A 27,584-nucleotide genomic window follows, 5' to 3' on the forward strand; every position below is an offset into this window, starting at 1 on the left:
TCTATAGGCTTCAGCTCGTAAAATTACATTTGATTGATTTGCAGGAAAATCAGCATGGCATGAAGCAAGACATTTATTTTACCCCACAGCTTCACCACTCTGGTCTCCATGATTTCCTCAGAGGATCGCTGCTATCCCCCAGAGACAGTTGAGCTGCCTCTGAAGAGAGAAAAGCCTGTGTTCTCCTGAATCTGGTTTCCCTTAACATTTTATCTGGCGCTAGTGACCGCTCAAAAACACACAAACTCTGTGTTGTTAAGAAAACTAAGAGGTCATTCATCTATTCATTTCCTTAAGCCCACCACAAGCCCAGATAGACTGAATGGTGCACTTATTGCAAAACTTCCAGGGTAGCCAGGGTACAAAGTCCTCCCAAGTTCCCCTGGAGCTTTCCGTCTGTGAGTACAGAAACCATCACTCAGTTTAACGAATAAGCCTCTCAGTTCTAGCTTCTGCATGTTGGGAGATTCAGACTTAGTCAGGCCTTTTTCCTGTAATAAACACACCTTCAATCCTCTCTTCTTTGTCCACTTTGTTCCTTTGGCCCCATACCAGATTATTTCAATTCTCTTACTAGTGAGATATCATGAACTCAAGGCATTTTGCACAATACTCTGACATGCTACATGCAACAACCAGGAAATATGTAAATGGGAGGAAAATATTCCCTCAGAGGGCCCTTTGTACATTTCAAAATACCAATACTGCACCTGGCTTCTGACTGGATGTACCCAACAACCATTATGCACCAAAATCTCTGGACACATTTAATAAAGTGAACTTTGAAATAGCTGTGGGTCCTTATGAACCTGATGAAGACAGTATAACAAATACTGAGGCCAGCAGGTTTGGGGTGACCAGTTACACAAAATGCTATAAGTAAATCTGATACCTGTTGGGAATTGTCACTTCCAAACATCCATAAAAAGGAATTCTGCCTAAAAATATTTATCATTGAATAGAAAAAAATGTCTACATTTGATGAAGCTGGATAATGTATATGCAGAGTTGTTACTATTCTATTGATACTTCGTAAACGTTTGAAATCCGTTATTTTTTTATATATAGCAGAATTCTGAAACCATATCCAATGACCCATGCCTTTATATGATCCCCTGCCCTTGAGTGTGGGAGGAATCTGTGAATATGATGGGATATTACTCCTGTGATTAGGTTACGATGTGTGGACAGTTGACTTTAATGGGAGATTATCCTCAGTGGACCTGACCTAATCAGGTGAGCCCTTAAAAGGACTGGAATGCTTATAAAATAAATAAGTTATGGGGATGTAATGTACAGCATGGTGACCATAATTAATTGTACTGTGTTATATATTTGAAAGTTGCAAAGAGAGTAGATCTTAAAAGTTCTTATCCCAAGAAAAAAACAATTCTGTAGTGATGGATGTTAACTGGGCTTATTGTGGTGATCATTTCACAATATATACAAACATCAAATCATTATGTTGTACACCTGAAACTAATATAATGCTATAGGCCAATTATAGCTTAAGTTTAAAAACAAATTTTTTTTTAAATTATAAAGGTGTTCGGGCTCTTCTGGAGGACTTGAAGTAGGGAAGGATTTGACAGTGAAATTTTTCTGTTCCAGCTCTGAAGATGGAGGACACCACATGGCAAGGAATGCAGGTGGCCTCTATTTGCTGAAAGTTGCCCCTAGCTGATGGCCAGCAAGGAAACAGAAACCGCTATCTTACAACTACAAGTAAGTGAATTCTGCCACAACCATATGAGCCTGGAAGAGGACCCCAAACTTCAGATGAGAACACAGTCCAGCTGACATCCTAATTTCAGCACCGTGAGAAACTTAAGAGAGCCCAGGCACCTGGTGCTTGGACTTCAGACCGACAGACCTGTGAAATAATTAAGTGTTGTTTTAAGTCACTAAATCTGTGGTAATTTGTTATGCAGCAATAGAAAACTAAAAATATCACACACACACACACACACACACACACACAGAGCCACACCAAGGGGCCAAAGAACAAGACCAAACATATGCCCTGTTTGTTTACACTTCTATTAATAAAGACAACAAAAGAAGGATAAGGTTTCAATATTTTATTCAAGTTTTATTTTAAGTGATGTTAATTACAGCATTTGAAGGGGAGGAACTAATTCCACACAAAATGGAAGACTCTAAAATGTACCCATTAAACTGCTAAAAAATAAACTGAGTGGCGAGAATACAACAGAAGTTCAATTTAGATTCTGAGTGTTGTCACCATGTGATTACAGTCACAGAGACTCTTCCCAGCTTGCAGCTGGAGCTCTTAGAAGCTATTTCATACTCTGGTGCAAGGGCAAAAAAAACACAACATGAGAAAAAACACAGTTAAGTCCTGAATTATTGGCTTCATCACATCCACCTTCTCCACCCCAAAATGGCACAAAAGAAACAGCTACCACGCCCTGCAGACTACTTTTGGTGTAAAAGAGGTGATGGATTGGGGTGGAAAAAGTCCCTGCCTAAAAAAGTCCCTTTCAGATGAGTTTGTATACACCATCAAACAGCCTCTCCTCAATCAGGGTAGGAAACCAAGGTTCAATTCTCAGGAAGTCACAATTTCATTCATTTACTCAATACGAATTTACAAATTACAAAGTGCCTGCAGATTATCAACTTCCACTTGCAGCCACTTCTAGGTAAAAAAGAACCCTGACGTCTCTAGAGGGGCCAGCAAGCTCCCCCTCAAGTCTACAGCTGAAAGGACCTTTTTTGAAATTGGGTTTCTTCTGTACCTCTGAAAGGGTAACACCCTAAAGCTGAATCATCTTTAACCTGGAAGTCTAACATGATATTTAGCGATACTTGCATCCCAGACATACAACATTAAAAGGTACACTAAATTCTGAAGGTAGCTATGCTGCAAAATAGTTTAAAATTAAACGATTGTACAGTATTCATTTATGCTTGAAACTCCAGTCCTAGACCAAGCTTGTGGCCACCAGCGTTGACATTCTTGCCATCCAGCAGAGCTGACAGTGTCAGTTTGATACCTGCAGGGGGAGAAGTCAGGGAGAGGAAAGGAGGAGAGAGGGAGGAAAGAAAAGAGAAGAAAGGTTAGCAAATGGAGGATCGCTGAAGCACACTGGTGACACCACACCCGATTCAGAACCTGTTGCAGCTGAGTGTGATCAGCAGCAGCAAAACCACACGGCCCTTCAATCCCTGCTACTCAGCACCACCCGACTCATGGCTAGTAGCCTAGGATGAGCGTGTACAACAATAATGATTATTCCACGGCTCACCCAAATCCACTTTCCTTCATCCTCTCATCATCCCCGCTACAAAATCTATAATCAGCACCATGCAGAAAACTTCTTTAGCAAAAGCCCCTTGAAACGAAACCCCAACCATGAATCAGACTCCACGGTCTTACACTCCCAATCACAGCACGCACACAAATGCAAACACACACGCACACGACTGAATGCTATTTTCTCTAGAAATTTCTGCCATCATGTAATCTTAGATTTCCAGCATTCAAAGCCCCAGTTTGACCAAACTAACCCCAAGGTGGTATTATTTCCTGTAGCTGTAACATACTATGGACTGGCCTGGCTAACTGTGCAGAGGAAACCTACAAACCAGTTTTACAATGGGGGTGACTTATAGGCTGGTTTTAAGAACCTGCTGGAAATAAGTATCAAGCATTAGGCACACACTGGGAAAAAGAATGGAAGAAAATAACCAAAAATGTAATACATGTTAGCCTTGGCCTTTTTTCTCCTACTTACTACTTCTCCTATTCACCAACCGTTTTATAATGACTCTGCACTCCTTTACAAACAATCAACTATAAAACTTTATATACACTCATTTACAATGTACTACACAGTCATTTTATAAGCAATAACATAAAGCAGCAAACCAGCACCACATCTTTTTTAATGGCACAAAATGTGCCATTGTGAACTAATTTCACACAACCAACACATACCTGGCTTTAGGGTCTGAGTATATCCTAACCCTATCAGGCTGGAATTGTTCACTTTAGCCTAGTCAAGGGAAAGATAAGAGAGTGAAAATGTTAAATACTTCACGCTTCTGTCTCCAAACTGAATAAGAGCTTTTTAATCAACCAACTCTGGACTTCAGTATCAAATTCTCTTTTTTCATGACCACTTTGTTTATAGGATTCATTAAATTCAATATGAAATATATCAAATTTAGGAACTAGGTCTCAGAAGGGTAACGCAAAGAAACAACACAATTTTCAAGTAAAAGGAAGTTATTATTTACATTTGATTCCTTACAGTATGTGTGCCCAATTCCATTTATACATAGTAGGTCTGTATTTTTAAGTTATAACAGGTGAGGACACCTTTATTTATGGCCAGAGACATAAAAGACTTTCTTGTATTTGTTGGGATAAAGAAAAACAGACCAAATGTCAGATGGGGTTTTGAAGCGTTTTTTAAAATGGCAGAACATTGTTCGAATTTTTTATTCATGAAAAAGAGAAGCAAAAATCAAAAAAATTTGGCACTGACAAGCCTGAATTTTTGGAGCAAAACAATAACCTAGCCAAATACTTAAATCTCAGCACTTAGTGAATGCTGATTAATAATTAGTAAAGCAGTTGAGTCGATAATAATTTTGCCCTTATTCTTCTGCCTGAGTTGTAGGGAAATCTGGGCCTCTCCCTGACCCCTTTCTGGGGAAATAAGGAGAGGTCAGGAGCAGAGCAAGCTCAAGCTGTGAGAACACCGAGTCCTGGCGAAAGCTAGAGCTACCAGGGTGTGTGTTTTCCTGCTCACATGCTGTTTTTAGACCCAGCATCTCCCACAGGAGAAAACAGGAAGGTAGGCCTCCAGGCAGTCAGTGCCCCATCTAGATGTTCAGTTTTGCCCATGCCCTCCAAATAATAAGGTCCCTTTTCCTTTGTTTTAAAGTGCCTAACATTAAGGAAGCCAAATTCAGTTCCTATTTCAGGAAACTTAAAATAGGCTGTCTGTAAATTACACAAGTCAGCCCAGAAACCATCCTGCAACATGAGATTTCCTCATTCCACCCCAAAAAGGATACAACCGGCAGTGCCCTGTGACAACAGAGATGAGCTCAACAAGACTTAATGCAAAAACTGTGCAGCAACGCAAGGGTCCATTAGCTATGCTACAGGGTCTGCAAAATAAGATGCCAACCACCCAATGCCGGGCCTGATTTCTTAATGTGCAGTACAGGAGCTGGGCAAGAGAATGAAAACTGAGGGGGAAAGGAACATTTAAAACCTTCAGGCTCAAGGTAACCCCCTTTACAGTCTGCAGCATGGACCAGGGACTGGTTAGAGAAGGAGGCTCCACAGCAAGGCAGCCTGGGTCAAACACAAAGCCCAGCACCTACCACCTGCCTACACTTGGGCAAGTTACTCAACCACTCTAAGCTTTCAGTTCCTCATTTGTGAAAACATGGATGGGATAATTAAAAAAAAAAAAAAAAAGGCACCTATCTCAAATGGGCTGTATAAGAATTAAATACAGTAATCCACATATAATGGTCTCAATACAGTACCTGGCAGCCATAGTACATACTATTACTATGATCGTTTTACTCATTGTGAACCCTTTCACAGTGAGAAGATCTCTAGCCAAAGCATGGAACTCCATCAGTCCAAAAGGATTCCAACCTAAGGGTCAGGGTAAGGTCTCAGAGATACATGATTCCACAGGTACCCACCGAGAAGCAGGCGTCAGGGTCGATCTGGTACTTGGCTGCTATTCCGAAGCGAGTGTTACTGTTTCCTGCTGTCCAGGCCAGATTAACAGCAGTCTCCAACTTCTTATTCACCTTCTGATAAATGGAGCCACCAAACTCTGTCCCATCATTTCTGCAAATAAGCACAGCACCGATGCCAAGCAGCCCAGGAAGGCGACCTGAGCTGGGCAGAGCTGACCAAGTCTAACAGAGGACAAGCATGTTGTAAATGGACTCAACTGATCACAAAACAGGCACCAAATTACGGCAAGCCTGATAGGAATGGCACAGACACCAGGGTCAGGAAGGTTCAGAGGAAGGGAAAGGCTATCTCAACCATCACTGGGAACACCCAGAGGCAGCTCAGTCAACTACTCAGGCTGCATGGAACTTGAAGTTTGCTTCCACATTAATCTTTAAAATAAAAGCAGTAACTAGGGCACTGGGATTCTGGATTGTGAGTGATCTCTTTCTTCTGCTGCTAAGGTTATTACTTTTATAAATGTTCTATTATAAAAACGGAAAGAGAGAACAAAAGCCAGAAATGGCAAGAAAGTCTGGGCCACTCATGTTCCTCAGAAGGCAGCTTATAACCCTTAGCACCAGCAGCTGCATCCACTGCTGAGGGTGCACAGCCAGAACTGACCCAGGCCCTAGGAGGAACAGCAATTACAAGAGAGCTTAACCTATTATTCAGGCTCATTGGCCTATGCATACTATTGACCCATGCTGCAACATCTATGGTCCTGGTGAGATTTGAAAAGGAGCAACTTGCTACATTACAAAATGTTTCTGTCTTTCAAAAATGGAATGAAACCCAGCAAGCCAAACTCCTTCCTGTCTTCCAAACACACCGTATTGACCGCAGCCTCTGGGAATATCCCCTTCCCCACCCTAACATTTTTAACATAAAAATACAACGTCAGGGGGCTTCCCTGGTGGCGCAGTGGTTAAGAATCCACCTGCCAATGCAGGGGACATGGGTTCGAGCCCTGGTCCAGGAAGATCCCACATGCCGCGGAGCAACTAAGCCCACGCGCCACAACTACTGAGCCTGCGCTCTAGAGCCCGCGAGCCACAACTACTGAGCCCGTGTGCCACAACTACTGAAGCCCACGCGCCTAGAGCCCGTGCTCTGCAACAAGAGAAGCCACCGCAATGAGAAGCACGCGCACCGCAACAAAGAGTAGCCCCCCCTCACCGCAACTAGAGAAAGACAGCGTGCAGCAACGAAGATCCAATGCAGCCAAAAATAAATAAATAAAATAAAGAAATTAAAAAAAAAAAAAACAATGTCAAAGTTCTGCCTCATCATTTTGGGTGTCTCCAGTGGAAATAGCACTGGAAACTATTAAAGCAGGTCCCATATGCTTTGGAATCCAGCAAAGAGCTTAGAACTCACTAACCCATGAATAAATTGTTGCTGTTTCATTGCAAACTCTGCTCTTCACTAATACACTCTCTCTAAAGTAGATGCTCATTAAATACATTCTAAATTATTAAGTTTTCCCCTGAAATTCAGCCAGACGGACACTGTGCTTCCAGAAAGTACAGGAAGAGCATAGATACCACCTGATTCACAGAGAATCCTGACTTCTTCAGAAAGTCTGAGCATGCTACAAAACAGCAGCTTGTCAAAAATAATAGATTTTTGAGTGACTGTGGTATAACTCAAATGGGGAAATTTCCTTGGGCTTAAATGTGTTTAAACATTAGATTTTTCAATACATTCTAAAACCAGCAACACTGCCTTCCTGTACTGAACTCTTAAAACCATAAAGGAACTCGTAAAAAAAATCATCTAGGGCTTCCTGGTGGCGCAGTGGTCAAGAATCCACCTGCCAATGCAGGGGAGACGGGTTTTAGCCCTGGTCCAGGAAGATCCCACATGCCGCGGAGAAACTAAGCCCGTGCACCACAACTACTGAGCCTGCGCTCTAGAGCCCGTGAGCCACAACTACCGGAGCCCACGTGCCACAACTACTGAAGCCCACGCACCTAGAGCCCGTGCTCCGCCACAAGAGAAGCCGCTGCAATGAGAAGCCCGCGCACCGCAACGAAGAGTAGCTCCCGCTTGCCCCAACTAGAGAAAGCCCACGCACAGCAACGAAGACCCAACGCAGCCAAAAATTAATAAATAAATACATTAATTAATTTTTTTTAAAAAGTCATCTACATGAAGCACAGAGAACATCTGTTCCACACCTGGGCCTCTGCAAGACCAGGGCAACCCAGATTAGCTGTGTCAGCTGTTTCCATGCCAGTTCCAAAAATAAACCATGTCCACTTATTAAAAATCTTGAAACTCAGGTAAGTAAAACAGCTAAAAGTCACTGCTCTTCCTGGAACTGGTGCAAGTTCCCAATTCCAAACCAAGGAAGCACTCTCCATGTCAGCCAAAATTCTCAATTAAAAAACACTTCTATGCATGTGATATTTTTCCTATGGCTTTTTTGCATGTTACCTTTTTTAAATTTACATATCTTTTTTGACCTTTTTCAGTATACATTTCTATGAATTTTAATACAAAGACTCGTGTGGCCAGGATACAGAACAGTCCCACTACCAAACTCCCCTGTGCCACCCCTTCAAAGTGACACCCTCCCTGTTCCCCTCCCCCGACCACCGGGCTGTCCATCTCCATAGTTTTCTTGTGATTTTTTTAGTTTTAAAAGACTCAAATTTTATTAATTTATTATATTAATGTCTTATATTAATTTATTAATTATAAAAATTCCTCAAAAATTTTTATTATAGAAATGTTACTAGTTTAGACCCAAATACCATTTACTTGTCTCTAAATTTTAAAAGTCACTTCTTTAGTGACCTCTAGTGGAAAGAGAGAAATTTGGTAAATTTGTACCCAGCTTGCACCATGCATTAGTTCTTCATGTCTACAGAGATTTCATGGATGAAATTTGTCTCCCTTAAATCTAAATCAGCACTCTGCTTCAACCCTCAAGTTTGATTACAAAGGGCTCTCTCTTACCTACCCTGTAATTTCCTCTTCCCTTCATGATACTGTCCAGTTAATAAACTTTTAAATGTTCTGCCATGCAGAGAACACACTCAGTATTTAACTGAGATAATCAACTCCTAATTTGGCTCCCATGCCTACATTTCATTAAAGCACAGCAAGCTGGTCCTCAGGCAGTATACAGAGAAAGAGAGCTACACCTCCCCACCCCCATTTTGTTAACTAAAACGAAAGGCCCTCCAATGTCCATAAAGCTGCAGGGAAGGGACACTCCTGTGGACTGACATCATGCCCTTGTCGTAAGTGATCAGCCATTCTGTGTGTACCAGGGACAACATTTACTGTTCACAGAATAGGAAGAACCTACATCACTTCAGGAAACGGGTAGGTGGGAAACAAGAACAATACTAGCAGGCCATTTGGCTCATCTGGTTCCAACAAACTCACTTCCCAGTGATTAAAAATTGAGCTTAGAAAAAAATCATGGTAAACAATCCCCCGACCGCACACACTCACATACACTTACACATTAGTGTGAAGCTGGAACTCATCAGTCTTGTAGCCAACTGCAAAGTTGCTCTGGGTCACTCGAGACTTCGCGGTCTCAAAATTCATCTGGTAGCCAGCCAGCCAGCCCTCGTAACCCAGCACCAGAGCACCCCGGATGGAAGGCCCGGCAATGTCGAAATCCACGTCACAGCCCAGGTTGATATGTTCCCGCTTGTACCCTGTCTTGATTTTAGCATTTTTTTTCCTGGAGGAAAAGAAATTGTATTAAAATCAGAAGCTAACTCATCTTGCGACAAGCATGCCAAGAGACACAAATTTAAAAAAATAATAATCCCCGTTTGAATAGGGGGGTAGGAAGGCAAAGTCAGGGCCCCAGATCTGCCTTAAGCAACTTCTGTGCCACAATGGGCAGAACACAACCTCTCTTCAACTGGAATCCAGAATAATGAAGAAACACCACCATAATAAAGTGAGAACACAGGCAAGAAAAGCTGGAAAAAGAAGCGCTAAGTAATTTTTACTATCCTCTCCCTGTGCTTAATGTAGTGGCCTACACAGGCATTCATTACGCAGAGCACCACCATGTACTTATGAAACAGATGCATCTTTGCTATTTTCCAAGTCTGTGGAAAAGATACATCTGTCATGAAGGCAGCTATCTAAACAGCAGCTTTTAATGAGATGGTCACCTTCTTACTTTGTGGCTCACTTAGTAAAGAAACATATACTAAATCCCTTCTAAGTAAATACAACAGTTAGACAGCTTTTAATTCAGTATCCATGAGATCCCAATGAGTATATATTTCAGAGAACTGGATAGTGAGGTAGAACCTGGGGCCCTGCAGTCATAGGGAGCCCGGAAGCCCTGGTGGACTGGACAAGATCCCAGGTCTAGTCTGCTGATCCCAGATTTGCGTACACAGCCAGATAGCGCCTCCCTTGACTATTACTCAAGACCCAACATTTCTCAGGAAAGGCAAGTGAGTCATGTCACCTGCAAATATATTATCACAATGCCTTTTACCAAAAGTCAGCATTAGAGACAAGATCACATCTATCAAATATAATTTAGACTATTTTCACCTGATTGTTTCTGTCATTCAACTGCAAAATGGACATCTTCCACAGCAAGAAACATTCTCAGCAGAGACCACAGGAGAAACCAGATATGCTTCAAGGTTCAAGGACCACATAGCCCTGTCCAGCCCAGCTTCATTCACACTGAGATTAAAGCTTCATCCCCAGCACCCAAACTGGGGGCCCTAAATACCATTCCCTCCTAAAAGGAACCAGCACTCCTCAGAAAATTGCAGATTACAGGTTGGGGCAGGAAAGGTGCAAGACGAGCTTGAAGCATCTATCAAAGCTATCAAAGACTTTGAGGTTGGAGCAAAAGGACTTGAAAGCTAAGATGAAGAGCCTCCCACAGGGACTTCCCTGGTGGTCCAGCGGTTAAGACTCCATGCTCCCAATGCAGGGGGCCCAGGTTCGATTCCTGTTCAGGGAACTAGATCCCACATGTCACAACTAAGAGCCTGCACGCTGCAACTAAAAGATCCCGCATGCCGCAACTAAGACCCAGCACAGCCAAATAAATAAATATGTAAATATATTTTTTAAAACAACAGGCTCCCAAGGGCTTCAAATATGAGACAATATAAGCATCAAGAATAATATCAGCAGCGACTGAAGCACATCAAATGTTTAAATCTATGAACTCATAATGACACTCAAGACACACACACATTGGTCATCTTTAGGGACTAGAGAATCAAGTTGTTATTTTGAAAAGAGTAAATAAAAAAGGAATCAAACATGTATCCCACCTTTCCTATACTAACTATATCTCAAGATAAACAAAGATTTGATAAGTTTCTCTTTATAGAAATATTCCAGCTAAAAATGAAGAAAGAAAGAAAAAGGTGGAATTATCACCAATTTGTAACCCCTTATGAGTAGATCATGAATGGCACTAACACACAAAGAGAAAACCAGGCCTTCTGTGCGCATCCCTATGGAAGCAGATTTCGGCACCCCCCAAAATGGAATCTAAATGTGATGAAGCCTCTAGACTTAGCAATTAACGGGAAATGTGGGGGACAGGGGAACAAGTTAAACAACACCACAGAATGCAAACAGCAAAATTTACTCTATATATAATTCTAGAAGACAAATGATCTAGTTTTAACAAATAAATTGCAAGGGGAAAAAAAACAGAAGAGGAACCTAAAAACGAAGATTTAGGAGCCATATGAACCAATTTTTACAATTTTGCATGGACAATTTTTGATTCTCTAAAAAATTTTCATGAAATCATGTAAATTTGAAGAGACTAGGCTTGACGATATTAAGAAATTATGATTAGTTTTCACAATGTAATGATACTGTGGTTATGCTTTTTTTTTAAAAGGAAACTTATTTAAAGATACATATGAAAATATATACAGATGAAAGTATGTGATATCTGTTATTTACTTCAAAATAATCTGAGGGTGGGAAGGGTTGATTATGGATGTATAAATAAAACATGATTGGCCATGGGTTAATAATTATTAAAGCTGGGTGATGAGAACATGATGAAGGTATAATATACTTTTCTGCATTCGTTCAAAATTCGTTTGAAATTTTCCATAATAAAAAATTTAATACACTCCAAGTTCCAATAAGTCGGAGTTTCAGAGGTCATAGGTGAAAATAAAGTTAACACCCTTCCCTAGTGACAATGAAACTCACAACTTCTGTTCAAGTTGCTTCTGTGCATTTTTGCAAGCTTTGAAGGAAAGGAGTGACAAACTAACTATAAGAAAAACTTAAAATAAACCTATTTTGGTCTGCCAGCTCTTTAGAAGAAGAAACCTGGGTTATGACCAATTATCCAGTTGGCACCAAGCAGGGTAGGATGATTGATGAAAAAAACAGCTGCTCAGAAGCTGACATTTAGAAAGGGCGGAAATCAAGACATGTAAAAATCAGGCATCTTTTAACCACTGGGTAAAATGCTGCTGCTGACACAAAATGTGACACCTGTACCAGGGCCTCTGACCAGTGGTGTGCACAAGCCACACTGGACAGTTACACAGTGCCTCCACACGCCACCCCACTGGATTCTGGCCAGAGGCACCAGGTCCCCAGGGAACGGGCACTGGTGGGGCAGTGACTAGGTTTCTCTCCAGGCTTGGCTCTAAGGCAGCATTCTATGCCTTTGGAGCTTTTCCTCTTTCAAATATTATTGGAATTTTTTAAAGCTATTTAAATAATGGTGCTAATTTGACAGCACCTGAGAGAGGTATACTCTTAATCTGTGGTTAACAAGCTGGCTTTATCTGTAGCAGGTACTCAGTGTGGGTGCCAGTCCCCTGATGAGGTCTGTCTGCAGCTTCATCCAAATGTGGTATATGCTTAGCTCCTTAAAGGAAGCCAGGATACCTTCCCAGGCTGTACCCCTCAGACACTTTGGAAAGCCAGCTTTCATTTCCAATCTCCATCGAGTCATCAAAACTTTCCTCAAATACCCAGTAGCAATGAGTATATCTTGTGCCCACAGTCTTAGTTTCTAAACTCCATTCTTCAATAAAAGGAACAAAGGCTCCTCAGAGAAATAGCTGATAGCAGGACTAGGGAAGAACAAGTACACTTTCTGAAGAAGTGCTCCAAAAAAATGACAGGGGCTTGTCAAAAGCACACAGGATGTCAACTTGAAGGCTCCCAATGGCCATATCTGGGACATATGAGTAACAAAATATAGTAATGGATTACAATCCATAGAATAAAATAAATGTCCAAGAATCCATACTGATACAGATAACTGATCAAATAAATAAAAGGTGGAGAAGGAAGAGCTCTTCCTTTCAGTAAAATCCCAATTAATAAATGTAGAAGGAATGATGGGAATAGAAATTCACCATTTGGGGGACTTCCCTGGTGGCGCAGAGGTTAACAATCCGCCTGCCAAGGCAGCAGACACGGGTTCGAGCTCTGGTCCAGGAAGATCCCACATGCCACAGAGCAACTAAGCCCGTGCACCACAACTACTGAGCCTGCGCTCTAGAGCCCGTGAGCCACAACTACGGAGCCCGCATGCCACAACTACTGAAGCCCACGTGCTGCAACTACTGAAGCCTGCGCACCTAGAGCCCGTGCTCCGCAACGAGAAGCCACCTCAATAAGCCCCCCGACTCGTCGCAACTAGAAAAAGCCTGCGTGCAGCAACGAAGACCCAACATGGCCAAAAATAAATAACATATAAAAAAATAAATTAAAAAGAAAAAAAAGAAAGAAATTCACCATTTGCCAAACATAATTGTTGCAAGCAAGAATCACCAATGGATGCTAATATTTGTGAGTCAAAGTATAAAAATTAGAATATTTGCATGGTCTCAAAGCATCTCCCCACAAGATACTTGTTAATTATAAAGAGAAAAAAAGTACCTTTACAGAGAAATCCGGCAAACGCCACTTTAATCAAGTGACCGAAGTAACGTCACCAGTAATGAGACACATTGATATATACCCCCTGATGTCATGTTCCAAGATGGACAGAACACAACATCCTATCTACAGCTATCAAAAATAAATAACCTGAGTTTAACCATGAGAAAACATCAGACAAATCCAAATCAAAGGATTCTACAAAAAAACTGGCCAATCATCTTTGAAAGTGTCAGAGTCATGAAAAATAAAGACTCAAAGATGGTTGAGATGGTAAATTTTATGTGTATTCTACCGCAAATTTTATTTTTGGCCACACCACACAGCATGCAGGATCTTCCCCCACCAGGGGTTGAACCTGTGCCCCCTGCACTGGGAGTGTAGAGTTTTAACCACTGGACTGACTGCCAGGGAAGTCCCCACAATTTTTAAAAACTAAAAAAACTAAGAAATGAAATTCAATACATGCCCTTGGCGTTGTCATCAGTGTGCAAAACAACCTTCCCAGGCCTAGGAGACCCACTGCTCTGAGTGGAAAAAAACAACAGTGTGTTCTAGAAGAGACTGACTCCCTCTAGCCACTTTGAAAAGCACCAGGAGCTGAGGCAGATCAACATGCCCTCTTGCCTCCTGATGTGCCCAATAACCAGCAAGCCTAATCTGTCTGTGGCTGGAGGGCCTAAAGCAGGAAAGTGCAGTCTCAGGAGCCACCTTGCAATTAAGCCCACACACTCTCAGTGTCCCTAAGTAGGAAGCTGGGGAAAAGGCCCTCCAGCATGAAAAATGGGGCTGGCAACAGTGACAAACAGCCCTTGCTTCCAAACACTGCCTGCTGCCCTAGAGCCTTGGCCACTTACATTACCAGCAGCCTCACTCACATGGAATGGAGCATTACTGGACCAGAAATCCTGCAGCCTCCACAGCTGAGGCCAGGAGAACAACAACAAACAGCACAGAATGAATCTTAAATCTTACTATAAAGCACCACTAAAGGTCCTTATGGAGAAAACAGATGATATTCTTACCCAGTGTTTGGTGAGAAGGATGAATCGAAGGTCAGCTTCAGGCCATGTGCAAGCTGAACAGAAAAGAAATTCACCAACAGGTTTAGTCACAAGACAGGTGGCCAATGTCACTTAATAAAACTGTGTCTTTTCACAGGTGACCATTACCTGATCTTCCACAGTAATCTCCGTGCCTAGTGTGTTGTCAGTGTTCCATTTCTCCGTAAACGTCAGACCATATTCGGTCCATCTGTACTTGGTTTCCAGACTGCCCGTCACTTTGGTGGTCTCGGTGTTGGCTGAACCTGAGCTTGTAAATTCCTTTAAAGAAGACAGTCACAGCCTGCATGCCAGCACTTCATTCTGCATTGCTCCACCCCTAAATGGACTGTACTTTCCTTTATGCAAGAGGTGAGACCCTGAATGCGTGGGTGCAAAAGCTCATTCTATAGTTCAGTTAGATATCTGAAGTACAGATGGAGTCTGCTAATTAAAGGACTCTTTCAGGGAATTCTTTATCAGGAGAAAGTTTCCTTCCTCCCCTGTAACTCTTTAGTCTAGACAGGAAGGCAATTCTCCTTCTGTCCTACCTCCAGGCTCATACAGAGAAAAAGCTTTGAGCTAAAGCTGACATTGCAGTAATTCTACCCAAAACTTCTTCCTTCCAACAATTCACAATCTAAAAGGGCTTACTAAGATTTGGGGGTTTTTTTCAATAATTATGTGGTATGGAACACAGGTCAATTTTGAAATAAGAAACATGAGGAAAAATAAAACTGAGGCCTGCCCCATATTCCTATGAGTATTAACAGCTGCTGAATTGGGGACCTAGTCACATGGTTCCCCTGGACCACCCATGCCACAGAGGATGCAATGAATGTGACAACCACAAGCTGCCGCAATCAGAAAAGTCCCTTTGTTTGCCACCCAGACGGAAGTTATTTGTTATTTATTGATCTACAATAAATACCCATGCTCCATACAGGCAGACAACTTACCAGTCCATTCTCAGATTTTGTTTTCAAATCAAGTTTTATTAAGCCAAACCCTAAAGAAAGAACATGGTAACTGTTAATACGTTAAATAACTAACTCAAGAGCAGCACCTCTGCCTCCCTTAGGTTGTTTAAAAATGAGATGAGGGACTTCCCTGGTGGTCCAGTGGTAAAGAATCCACCTTCCAATTCAAGGGATGAGAGTTCGATCCCTGGTGGGGGAACTAAGATCCCACATGCTGCGGGGCAACTAAGCCCCTCGCACCACAACTAAGACACAATGCAGCGAAAAATAAATCAATAAAAATGAGATGAGCGCAGAGGGCACCGGTCTCCACTGCTGCCTGCCTCTCTGTGTGTGGAGCCCGGCTGCCATGGAACAGTGGCAGGCAGAACAGACACAGGCCCCACCTGCACGCCCAGTGGAGTCTGAGAAAAGGGTGCACGACAGCGTGAGCACATGCCTAAGGACGAGCTCTAAATTGAGAAGCCGCACTCCACTGCAGCAGCATCCACAGACCTGCTCCCGCCTAGGAGAGGAAACAAGAATGTCCACTTGTCTGCAGCAATTCACAAGCCTACCCGTACTGGGTGCACAACCAAAACTGCTTCACTAGCCATGGAAGGCTTATCTTTTTTCCCTGACATGAAGTTTCTGAGAGCTGACTGACCCAAGTCTCTCAAACTGTAAGGGGTGAAATACCAAACATGCCAACCCAGTTTCTGAGCTGAAAGGCCACTCCATGCAGCACTCACCATAGCCCTTGGTAAAGACATCCCTGGCAGATTTGCCAAGATCAGCATACGTGGGAGGCACAGCCATCTTCTGCTATAATAAAAGAACCACCAGAATAAACACATTGGTAATTATGGATACTAGTTTTCCACCAATAAAAATCATCAGCACTGAGTTCCAGGTACCTTATTCCCCCAGGTGTGGACAAAGGAGCCTGTGCTATCTCCTGCTTCTTTCTGTGGCCAGAGCTTGAAACACCCCGTAAGTTTTTATTGACAGCAGACCAGCCTGACTTTGGACCTCTTCTCCTAGGCATCCCCAGGACTGAGCACAGGCCCAGAATACAGTAGGAGTCAGTCAATATTTGCTAAATGAATTCATTGGCACAGACACAGTCCCATAAGCCAGCTACTTTACTGAACTGCAGGACTCTTGCCAATAAAACACATCTTCTTACAAAATATCGACTGCTAGGGCATTAAATACACTGAAGAGAAATCAGAGCTTTTCATGGCAACATATTTTCTATACAGTTCTGATTTCATTCATTCAACAAATATTTATGGAGTACCTACTATGTGTCAGAATGGACCCAACTTTTCACAAAACTTTTGCATTCTACAGGAACCCACTTTTAGAGTATCATATTCCTCATAGAGAAAACAGTAAAACCTACCTACCTAACTAGGCAATTCTTCACATGGAAGGAAATGCAACCACATCCCCCCCAAATTTAATTCAAATAAACACCTATTGAGCTTCAATGTGACTTTACTTTTAAAACCAACTATCAAAGTACTACTTGGGATTGATGCACATCACTAAGTCAGTCAACAAGCATTTATTAAACACCTCGCTGTTCAAGGAAGGCAAGAACTTCAAATAGTCCTTGCCCTAAGGACCACACTGCGCTGCTGGGAGGCTCTGCACTGACACATTGTGTACACAGAATTAAAACCCGAATCCGGACGGCACACACTCTGTGCTGCACCCAGGAGGAGAGGGGAATGCGAGAAAGCACCATCTTCTGCATCTTCTCCATCTAAAATTGTTAGCCTCAATTAGCCAGAAATTCAATTAACCCGAGGATGGTTCCATCCATTTTAAATACAGTATACTTAAATTACCAAACTGCATACACCTCACCTAAAGTCACATATAAATGTAGTCACACAAATTAACACCCACAGGGCATATTCCTGGTTAAATGGGAACCCAGTGAAAAGTGGTGCAAGTGATCTCAGGGGAACAATATCACAACTGGAAGTTGCATCCTGACCAAAGCCTCAACTTCAAAGACATTGCGGGGAGCCCAAAAAACCAATGAGTATAATGTTAAAAAACTATAAACTTCCACAATTTTAAATTATAAAACTGTGGTCCTGGTCCTATTTTACTTTTTTCAGAGGTTTTGCTAATTCTGTCCCAGCTCCCTTTTGTGTCAGAGCAGAGAGGAGCAGCCCAGTAAGCTGTTTACGCGATCCTATTTTTGTTGCTGTTATTATTGTATTTCTCACACATGATCAGGCTGGAACCATGAGCAACTCAGTCCCCATTAGGATCAGGGCATAAAGAACACGGTGGAAGAACCATTTCAGGCTGCTCCCACTGGCTCTTTCAAGGCTCCCTCCCCTCTCCCCTTCCACCCCAAATGAACCCCATAGGCACACCCACCCCAGGGACAAACCAGGAAACCATCCACCAGGTCCTCCAGAAATACCCCCTGCCTTAGGCACACGCCCCAGCCACAGATGGGCCCGGGCCCCTCCCAGGAGAAGCAATGAAACAACCCTGGACTGAAGGCTGAGGTAACAGAGCCCCAAGGAAATGTGCAAAACATCTCAGCAAAGGGCCCAGGACATTCTCCACACACACACCAATTGCTAACAGTTATCAGTGGACAGAACACCCCTCTTCAGTGCTGTCCCCTTCCCAGCTGGGCCACAAACTCAGCCCCAGCCGGGTGACAGGGAGAGCAGTCCAGTGGCAATATCTCCGGGTCAGCTAAGACCTCCTGTACCTCAGAGGTCAGGGCCTTCCCGAGTACCCTCCCCTGGCTCCAGGACCCGCCTCACCAGGCACACGTGGCTTTCACGTCTGGACTGGTCCATTCCTCAGGAAAAAGTCAGAACGCTCGTCATTTAATGCTCCCCAAATGCCCCTGCTTATCCCTAATCCCCAAAACTGAAAAGCAAAGCCACCTGTCAAAACACACTCCACCCACAGCAAAAATCACCCTAAAGTGGCCACTGAGGAGATTACCATGCAAGGACAAGGGAGGTGGGATGGCAAAGGGAGCTCACATAAGGCCAGGCTCTAATTGCATCCCCAGCGCAGCGGCTGGCAGGGAAGATGCACAGGAGCCACGAGCTGAGTGGAGCCAAACCCGCTCCTGGCCCTGAGGGAACACCCACCAAGGGGGGCAAGACGCTGACTCCCCTTCACCAAAGGCTGTGTGGCTGTAGCTTCCCCTTTTGCTTTTCATGGAGTCTTCGTCTTTCCCCACCTCTCGTCTCCTGCTGCACTTATCTGACAGGACTGAAGCAGCTCTGCCTCTCTGAGAAGCTCAGCTTTCCTACAACTGCAAACAGCACCCAGCACAGTTCTCAGCACCTGCTTCAAAAACAATTTTAATGTAAACACAATGATTGCCATCCATGCTTTCTCAGGCCAGGACTAGATGGGGAGAGAATTCAGCATTCTGCTTTCTCACTTAACACCCTGCCTGCACTGACCTGGAGACTGAACCCTGGTCCTGGCCCCTTCCGCCACCTTGATCAGCTCCAACTCACTCCCCATCTGTCTCTGCAGCATCCACCCCACGTGTCTTCAGAAAAGGGAAGCCTCATACGCTGTTGGTGAGAATGTAAACTGGTATAGCCACTACGGAAAACAGTATTCTTCAAAAAATTAAGACTAGAACTATCATATGAGCCAGCAATTCCACTTCTGGGTATTTATCTAAAGAATATGAAAACACTAATTCACAAAGACATGTGAACTCCTATGCTCGTCACAGCATTATTTACAATAGCCAAAAAATGGAAACAACCTAAGAGACCACCAACGAATGAATGGATAATGAATGGATAATGGATAATACTGGATAATGCGCACACACACACACAAACACACACACACTGGAATACTACTCAGCCATTAAAAAAAAAAGATGAAATCTGACCATTTGTGACAACATGGATGGACCTTGAGGGTATTATGCTAAATGAAATAAATCAGACGGAGAAGACAAATTCCCTGTGATTTCACTCATATATGGAATATAAAAAAACAAAAAACAAAATAAATGAACAAACCAAAACAAACACATAGATACAGAGAACAGAGTAGTGGTTACCAGAAAGGAAAAGGAGGGGAGGGGTGGGAATGGGTAAAGGGATTGATATAGTGATGGATGGAAACTAAATTTTTGGTGGTGAGCACACTGTAGTGCACACAGAAGTAGAGATATAAGGTTGTATACATGAAACACAATGTTATAAACCAATTTACCTCAATAAAAAAGGAAAAAAAAAGAAGAAACTCAGCTTCTAGAGGCTGAGCATGAAGCAGGGTATTCTGACAGCACTGTCTGTTTAATAAGTAAATGTGCAGTGAGCATCAAAGTATTTTTACAGTAGAAAAAAAAAGGAAACTTAGTATCCGACAATAGGGACTAAGCAAATGACAATGTAACCAGTAGGCAGGAGCTCCCTCTACAGGGAAACTGCGGCACCACCAGGGATGGGGGGGGAGACGCACAACTAGCATGCCCCACCGCCACAATGGCCTAAGGAGAGCTGAACTCAAGCTGAGGAGACCAACCAAGCGCCTTCAGAAGAGAGTACTGCCACTTCTGACATCAGAACCAAGCATGGACTTTATTAAAAGGGCCTCAGAGAGCCACATTAGAAAGGCTGACACATCTGTGTTTGGGCAGCTCACTCAACCAATGGATTCGCAAAAATGTAAATGACAATATCTACTGTTGGCGTGGAAAATGATCACTCCCATTCTCCCCAAGTAGGAATACTATGTACAGTACAGCCCCTGAGGAGCCCATTGGTGGGCAGTGCCTAAGTGAACACGCAGTAACTCTAGCGGCAATTCTACTGCTAGGAACACACTCACAGTGGCACCCAAGGCACCCAAAGATGTATACAGGAGGATGCTCACTGCAGGGTTATTTTTAACACAAAACCCAGAAGCAACCTAAATGTCCACCAATAGGGAGACAAATGAATAAAAATTAAGGTGCTTGCAAACTAAGGAATACCATGTGGTAATCAAAAAGAATGAGGTGGATTTCTACGTGGTGGCATAGAAAGCTACCTATGATACTAGTTCAATGAAAAAGAGCAAGCCACAGAAAATGAATAATTCCATGTGACTGGAGGAAAACCTTTTTACACATGCATCTTTATATGTTCCACATTTGTGAATGGATGGAAAAGCACGTGAAAGGGAAGGACATGAGCTAACCTGTAAACTGTGGCTGCCTTGGAGCTGCTTCTAGAAAGGAAAGGGGGTTTAGGAAAGCAGTGAAGTTAAAATAGGATTTTCATTTTTGATTTTACTTAATCACTTAAGTTGTTTGTGTACTTGATAATTTTTTTTTAAACTAAGGACAGAAAATTTAAAAACCTAACGAATGTGTTCAAAATTAAGCCACGCTGCATTCATGATGCCACAAGTCACATTCCAAAAGGCTACTGCAGCAGAGGTGCCAGAAGGGAAAACCATCAACGTGTCTATACTGGTTCCAAGAACAGATTCAAATCACACCGAGGTGGCAGGGTTAACAGGTAAGGCCTGTGGGGGGCACATTCTACCTTCAGGTGACCATTGATGGCTTTGGCCACCCTGCCCAGAAGGTAGGAGTAGGGCAGAGCTCCCTAACTTCAGTGTGCATGAGAGTCGCCTGAGGCACTTTTTCAAAAGCCTCCTTCCTTCCTCTGCCTTTCACTGCCTATCGCACAGGCAGGGCAGCCCTCAGATGCCACTGAGAAGAGTGGGCTGGTTCCCCGCACCAAGCACCCCCCAAAACCCCCACTTTGAAGCATGTTCTTTTCTCTGCAGAAGCTCCCTCAGAAGGATCCAGGCAGGGGAGCCTCGGTGCTCTCAGAAAGCCAACAACCATTGCAATGGCTGATACAGAGAGCAGGGTGGCCATGGGTCCAAACGGCTCAGTCAGGAACAGTTGAGAAGAAAAGTTTTCTGAACACAGGGAACACCCAGTGGGTCAACAGACAACATTTTTAATAGCAAGGGTATAACTGGGCTAGGACCTAAACACCAAGAGCCACCCTGCCATGGCATTTCTCCACCCATCCGAGTACCCAGGTAGCAGGGCACAATGACGAATGGAAGGGGCTATGAGCCTGGCAGAGGTTCTAGCTGTGTGACTTTGGACAAGCCACTTATACTCCTAGGGTCTCATTTTGCTCATCTATAAAATGGGGCTAACAATAGTGCCTTTCTACCACTGTGGCTGCAAGGATTAAGTAAGGAAAATAGATAGAGCATGCAGAAATGTCTGACACACAGTGAGTACTCAATAAGTGGTAGTGTAACCACAATCCATTAATCTGGATATTCTTTGTTTGCCCCTCCAGATCCACCTTCCTCCTCCATCCTGCTCTATGCCCCAAGAGCTGATCATTATGCACTGTTTTCAGTGGGCTATGGGTTGGGCTCAGCAAATAGGGGGCACCAGCAGAAGATGGGAGAGTGCAATTGGGGTATTCATCCCCCAGGCTCCCTCCCTGTCGGTCCTCAGGTGGGCAGTGACTTTCCTCTACCCAACGCCACAGCTCCTGCCAAAGGACCCCCTCCTTGTTCTAAAGGACCCAGGGGCCCACACCCCTTGTCAGGTCCCCCATACTCTGCCCATACCTTTGCAAACGATCCCTTCATCATGCTTTCTTTAATTAACCCATGGGAGTGTACATCTGACTCCTGCAAGGACCCCAATCAACACAGCAGTCATCGCCTTCAACATCACCATCTCGGGTTCCCCGTAGGAAGGGAGAATTGTAGGAAAGCCTTTGGCTCTGCTATTTCTAACACCATTCTAGGCAGTCTGTCAGGGCAGAACTGGGCCCGCCTATAAGAGGGGCATCAGACCAGCCAGGGATTAGAGCAAAAGCAACTACTCCTAACTCTGGAGAACAGGAAAAGCAACTTCCCCAGCAGGAGGCCAGAGCTGCTCCGAAAGCCAATATGTGAGGCCAACACCGTCAGGAGCCTCCCTACACCCCTACCCCACACTCGCTCACCAGAAGTGGCAGCCCAGGAGAATGGCCCTGGTTGGATCTCCAGGATGCTGGCAAAGCCAATGCCCGGGCTCAGTAAGTGGTAGTGTAACCACAACCCATTATTCTGGATATTCTTTGTTTGCCCCTCCAGACCCACTCCAGACTCTGGCAGGTCTGTCCGCTCAGTGCCATCTGTCCTCCCACCCCCTTCCATGAATGTCTCACACAGGGCAGCTGGGCTTTCCAGGTATTGCTTCTATTTTAAAACACCCTGGGAGGTGGGCCACCACCGGCACAGCCTTCCACAAGCCTCAAGAGAACGCACTGACTTGGGGACACCCTGCCTGCGCACCCACCCATCAAGAGGAGAAGACCTGGGCTGGCAGGCAGCATGCCAAGGTCTGGATCCCAGATGCACCTAGGGCTCCTGCTCGCTGCCTGGCTTGACCCAGTGGAGATAAAATAGACAGTGCTTGGGCAGGTAGACTCGGGAGTCCAGCAGACCTGAGTTCCAATCCTACTCCACCACTCTCTTGTTATGAGATCTTGGGCAAGTCACAACCTATCTGCCCCTCATTTTTCTTCAGTTCCAGTACAGGAAAAGAGTCCCTGACTCAGCATCATTCTGAGGACTGAATGAGATTGCTAGTACAAAGCACTTAGTACAGTGGCTGGTACCCAGTAAATATGTAACAAACACAGATAGAACTTATTACAGATTTTCATTTTATATATTTCTTATCATAATTATAGCTGCTGTGCAGGTTGCTGAAAGGTCACCCTGAACCACAGGGTCCAGAGTTCTCCCCAACCATAATGAGGTATTGTTTAGCTGAATATTGTCCAGCCAGGTCCTGGAAGAATGCCTCCTACCTCATCCCACGGAAAACTGACCCTTCTCCTGATAAACACCCTGTGCCACTGTCCTCGCAACAAACAGGGTAACTCCACTGACTGCTGTCCACTGACAGCTAGACCACACCCAGCCATGCACATGCTCCCTCTGGTCAGTGTAAAAGAGTAACAGTTCCACTCTGAATAGCAAATTCTACCTTTCAAAAGGCACTCAAATCTATTAGCTCCTCACAGTGGCCCCTTGGAGTGGCAACTGCAGTGTGAAAGCATCAGCACTGGAGCTAGCCAGTCCAGGCCCTGAATCCCAACCCCATTCCTGCTGAGCTGTGTGACCTTGGGATCGTTACCTCACCACTCTGTGCTCAAGTCTCCTGACCCGTGAAATGGAAACAACAGTACCTCTCTCCCAGGGCTTGGAGGACAGTGGATTCAACGTCATAATACATATGTCAACCAGCCAGGAGAGTGCTGGGCAGGCCCTCAATAAAGAATGACTGTAATAATGATGATCATACTTATAGTGGAGAAACTGAGGAACAGGGAGGTAACTTGGCCTGTAACTAGACCCTATGGCTCATGTCAGAGCTGTGTTATATGAGCTCAATCTGCTCTCCAGGACTCTTTCCAGCGGAGTTCTGGGTAAAGGGCTAAGATTCTCACTTACCCTCACCCCTCTGAGAGCAGGCAGTGAAATGGAGGATTGTGCCCAGGCCCAGCTAATCACCTGATCACCTTTCCTCAGTGGCAACCAGAGGGGAGCCCCTGAGCACCCTGAGGGGCTGCCTGCAGGCTTGGGCTGGCTCTCAGCCATACATGCCTCTCTCTTACCAAAGACGTCACACCTTGAGAAATCCCATCAAGGGCAAAATGGACTTTGGGAGCACCTTACTGGTAAAGGTGGCGGTGAATGTTCCCCATGACCACCAGCTTGGAGGTGGTTGTCCACGTGTGCCTACTGTCCAGTGGGGCCAGAGGCCCAAGGGCAAATCCTCACTATATTGTCCCCCTGAGCCCCTCTGTTTGTCTACAAACAGCCCCTGCCTATAGAATAGCAGAAATAAACTAATTGACCGAGAGCAGCCCCCCATACCCAGGGTCAAGCACTTTATTCAGCACAACTCCAGTAGAAGCCATTGACCCCCTCACCATCAGAGAGGGAAGAGGCACCAGGCCCAAGGGCTTTAGGAGAATCCCCTTCACCAGTGTCACCCCCAGCCCCGCAAGCCCAGAAACACCAGTTCAACAAGTTTCCCAAAGGACTTGGAAAGTCACAGAATGAGGATAACATGTTCAAAGCAATTATTTCAAATTAGGAAAGAGTTCTGCCTCTCACTGCTCTAGGGCTGTACACACCGCTGTAGTCCTTTAGTTATTTGTGACTCTCTGCTAGGCAAGGCGATTTTCTGAAAGTGAATGAGATGTGTGTCCCTCAAAAAGGATGTCCAAGATCAAGGGACTATGGTCTGGGCCTGCAGCCACTACATATACCCATTCAATAATCCCACAAATATTTAATGAGCACCTACTATAAGCCACATGCTGGAATGGTGAAAACTATCTTTCTGTCAGCAAGAGTACATTCACCCCCACAGACCCTTCTCAAGTACCTAGTATTGCCAGGTGGCACCACCCCACGCACTGAAAACAAAGTTGTATAAGGCTTAAGCCTGACCCTGTAGGAACTCAGTCCAGAGCTGGGGTGGAAAGAAGGCACACCCTGGGCAGTCTGCCCTGCCCTTGCCTACAGCACATTAGGCAAAGGAGGTGTTCATTTCCCTATCTCCTCTGGAGAAGGGAGGCTGGTCCAGGGGCTGGGGGCCTCAGGTGGAACAGGCCTAGGCTTAGCCCAGGTCTGAACCCACATTCAACTTTCTGCTCCAGCCTGACCCTGTCTGTCTGTAATCTTAAAGGTTTTTTGAATTACCCTGAAAGTTAATGCCTGGCACACAAATGCTTAATAATAATGTTTAAAATAACAGAGGCCACCTTTATTGAACCCTTTCCAGAGCACCACGTGGAGCAAAATAGTCTGCAGGGGATGGGCTAGATCCTCCCCTAAAAGCCTCGAGGGTAATTGTCAAGGTTTCTGCCCAGACCTTCTCCCTACCAGGCACTGTTCTGAATGTTTGACGTTAATCAACTCATTTTCTTCCCAAAAATCCAATGAAGGAGAGGTATGATTGCTCCCATTCTACAGATGAAAAAACAGAGGCTTAGTATCTTCCCGGCTGTGTGACCTTGGACAAATCACTAATGCTGCGTGCCTCAAATCCAAAGGGCTCGGAAGCAGTTTTGTGAAGGCACCGCTGCATTTGGTGAATGAATGAGCGACCGAATCAGGCAGGAATCCCTCCTAAGGCCAAGAAGGCCACATCACTACCCGCGGGACCTCTTTTTCCAAGGCCTAACCTTCTGCCCAGCCCCCAGCTCCGGCCCTGGTCCCTGCGGCCTAAGTCGACTGTCAGCCTCCCATTCCGCCCGGAAGGTGCTGGCAGGCGCAGACAGTGCCGGGAGCCAGCTTCTTCGGGCGTGGACCCGACAGGGCGTGCAGGGCCGGGGGCGCGGGACCACGGTCGTCACATGAGCTCATCCCCTAGGCGACAGCGTGGCCCGCACAGGTCCGTGAGCCCAGCCCCGCGAGCTTAGGTGGCGGCCGGGTCCCTGCCCGACCCGCACTGGCGCGATCGAGGGCCAGAGATCGCCTCCAAGGAAGGTCACCTAGACCTGCGGCGGGCCGGGCCTCCACGCGGCGGCCCGTGCCCTTCCGCCCGAAGGTCCCCGCGGGCTTTGGTTCCCAGCCGCAGGCGCCTCCGGATGTCCGGCCACCCGCTCCCTCGCCCGGGCCTGCTCGCCGCCCGCCCGCCCCGCGCGGCCTGCTCTGCCAGCCGCTGACCCGCCAGGCCCTGGCGGGCCGCTCCCGCTCCCTGCCCCGGCCCGGCTCTGGGCCCCTCGCCCTCACCCGCTCCCCATCCCATCTCCTCCCCCAACTCCCCAGGGGCCGGCCCGCGACTCGGGGCGCAGTCAGGGGCCTGACCCCTCTCCGCTGCGCCTACCTCAGAAGCGGTGGCAGTGGGCTCCGCGGCGGCTACGGCGGGGGCTGCAGCGTGAGGAACAGAGCAAGCAGCGGGGCCGAGGGCGGGGCGGCACTGACGGCGGCGGCGCAGACCCGCCCCGACCCAGCGAGCCCGGCCCCGCGAGCTCCGCCCCCTGGGTCCTCCCGGGACACCGCCCGGGCCCGGACCGGGTTCGCTTGCAGCGCCTGAGGTGCGCGCGGACCTTTCGGGGCCCTTCGGTACCCGCGGCAGACGCGTGTGCCCACGGGCGAGTGCGGACACGCGTGATTGCCTGAGTGCGCCCGGGTACTGGGCGGCGTGGAGCTGACGTGTGCAGAGCTGTGTGCGTGCGTAGGGACAGGCGTGCCGCCGCCCGCGCCGGCCGACCTTGCTGGAGGTCCCTCCATGGTTGAAGCATTCGGGGCGGGAGGGGTCTTCCGGTTAGCTGAGCAGTGGCCGAGGTCCCCTGCGCTAACAGAAGACACGGGGGGACCTGGGCCTCCTGCTTGGCCTCGGAGCTGGGAGACAACACCCCTCCGCCTGGAGTTGATGTGGCGGGTGGCTGGACCAAGGCCTGGCCTGGGTGGACGAGGTGACCCCCGGGTCCTCCCCAGCAAAAGCTGCTCAGGGTGTTAAATCGGACTCCGAGCCCCTGAGGGCAGTCACAGACCCGGCGAGGGGAATGGGCGCCCGAGATGGCGCGGATACAGAGTAGTGCCCACGAATGCTGCTCCTTGGCCCTCGGCCCTGGGCTCCCGGCTCCAGACACAATGTTTCCGGCGCCTCCGACCCTCCCTCTTGCAACTCCAGGCTCGCAAATCCCTGCAGGGGCCTGGAACGGAAGGCGCCGAGAAAACCCCTGTCTGCCGAGTATGCACTCAAGATGAGTAGGCAGTTTACCCCTATAGGGAAGCTGCTAGCAGCCATTTTCTGAGCATTTGAGACGTAAGAAAAGTAAATTGCCTCTCGCAAGAACGTCCTCTGCTGGGTCCTATGGCGCGCGGACCAGCCTAGGGCCCCTCGGGAACCCGCGTTCAGACAGGGCCTGCCTG

General features: G+C 45.9%; 1 protein-coding gene across 2 annotated transcripts; it reads right to left on the reverse strand.

The window, feature by feature from the left end:
- Positions 1-2,071: 2,071 nt before the first annotated feature.
- Positions 2,072-26,646, reverse strand: VDAC1 (voltage dependent anion channel 1). 2 transcript variants are annotated; one of them, XM_059917077.1, is made up of 9 exons: positions 26,533-26,646; positions 16,388-16,457; positions 15,636-15,685; positions 14,806-14,958; positions 14,659-14,711; positions 9,222-9,449; positions 5,701-5,851; positions 3,965-4,022; positions 2,072-3,020 (listed from the first exon to the last, which is right to left on the reverse strand). In XM_059917077.1, exons 2-9 carry the CDS (start codon positions 16,452-16,454, stop codon positions 2,929-2,931), a joined length of 852 nt encoding a protein of 283 aa, XP_059773060.1. In that variant the 5' UTR covers positions 16,455-16,457; positions 26,533-26,646; the 3' UTR covers positions 2,072-2,928. The 2 variants fall into 2 exon arrangements, with proteins under 2 accessions (XP_059773060.1, XP_059773059.1); XM_059917076.1 differs by having other exon boundaries at positions 16,388-16,460; positions 26,533-26,645.
- Between the last annotated feature and the right edge of the window lie 938 nt (positions 26,647-27,584).

Source organism: Balaenoptera ricei, chromosome 3 (assembly GCF_028023285.1).
Source record: "Balaenoptera ricei isolate mBalRic1 chromosome 3, mBalRic1.hap2, whole genome shotgun sequence".
Classification (NCBI taxonomy): Eukaryota; Metazoa; Chordata; class Mammalia; order Artiodactyla; family Balaenopteridae; genus Balaenoptera; species Balaenoptera ricei.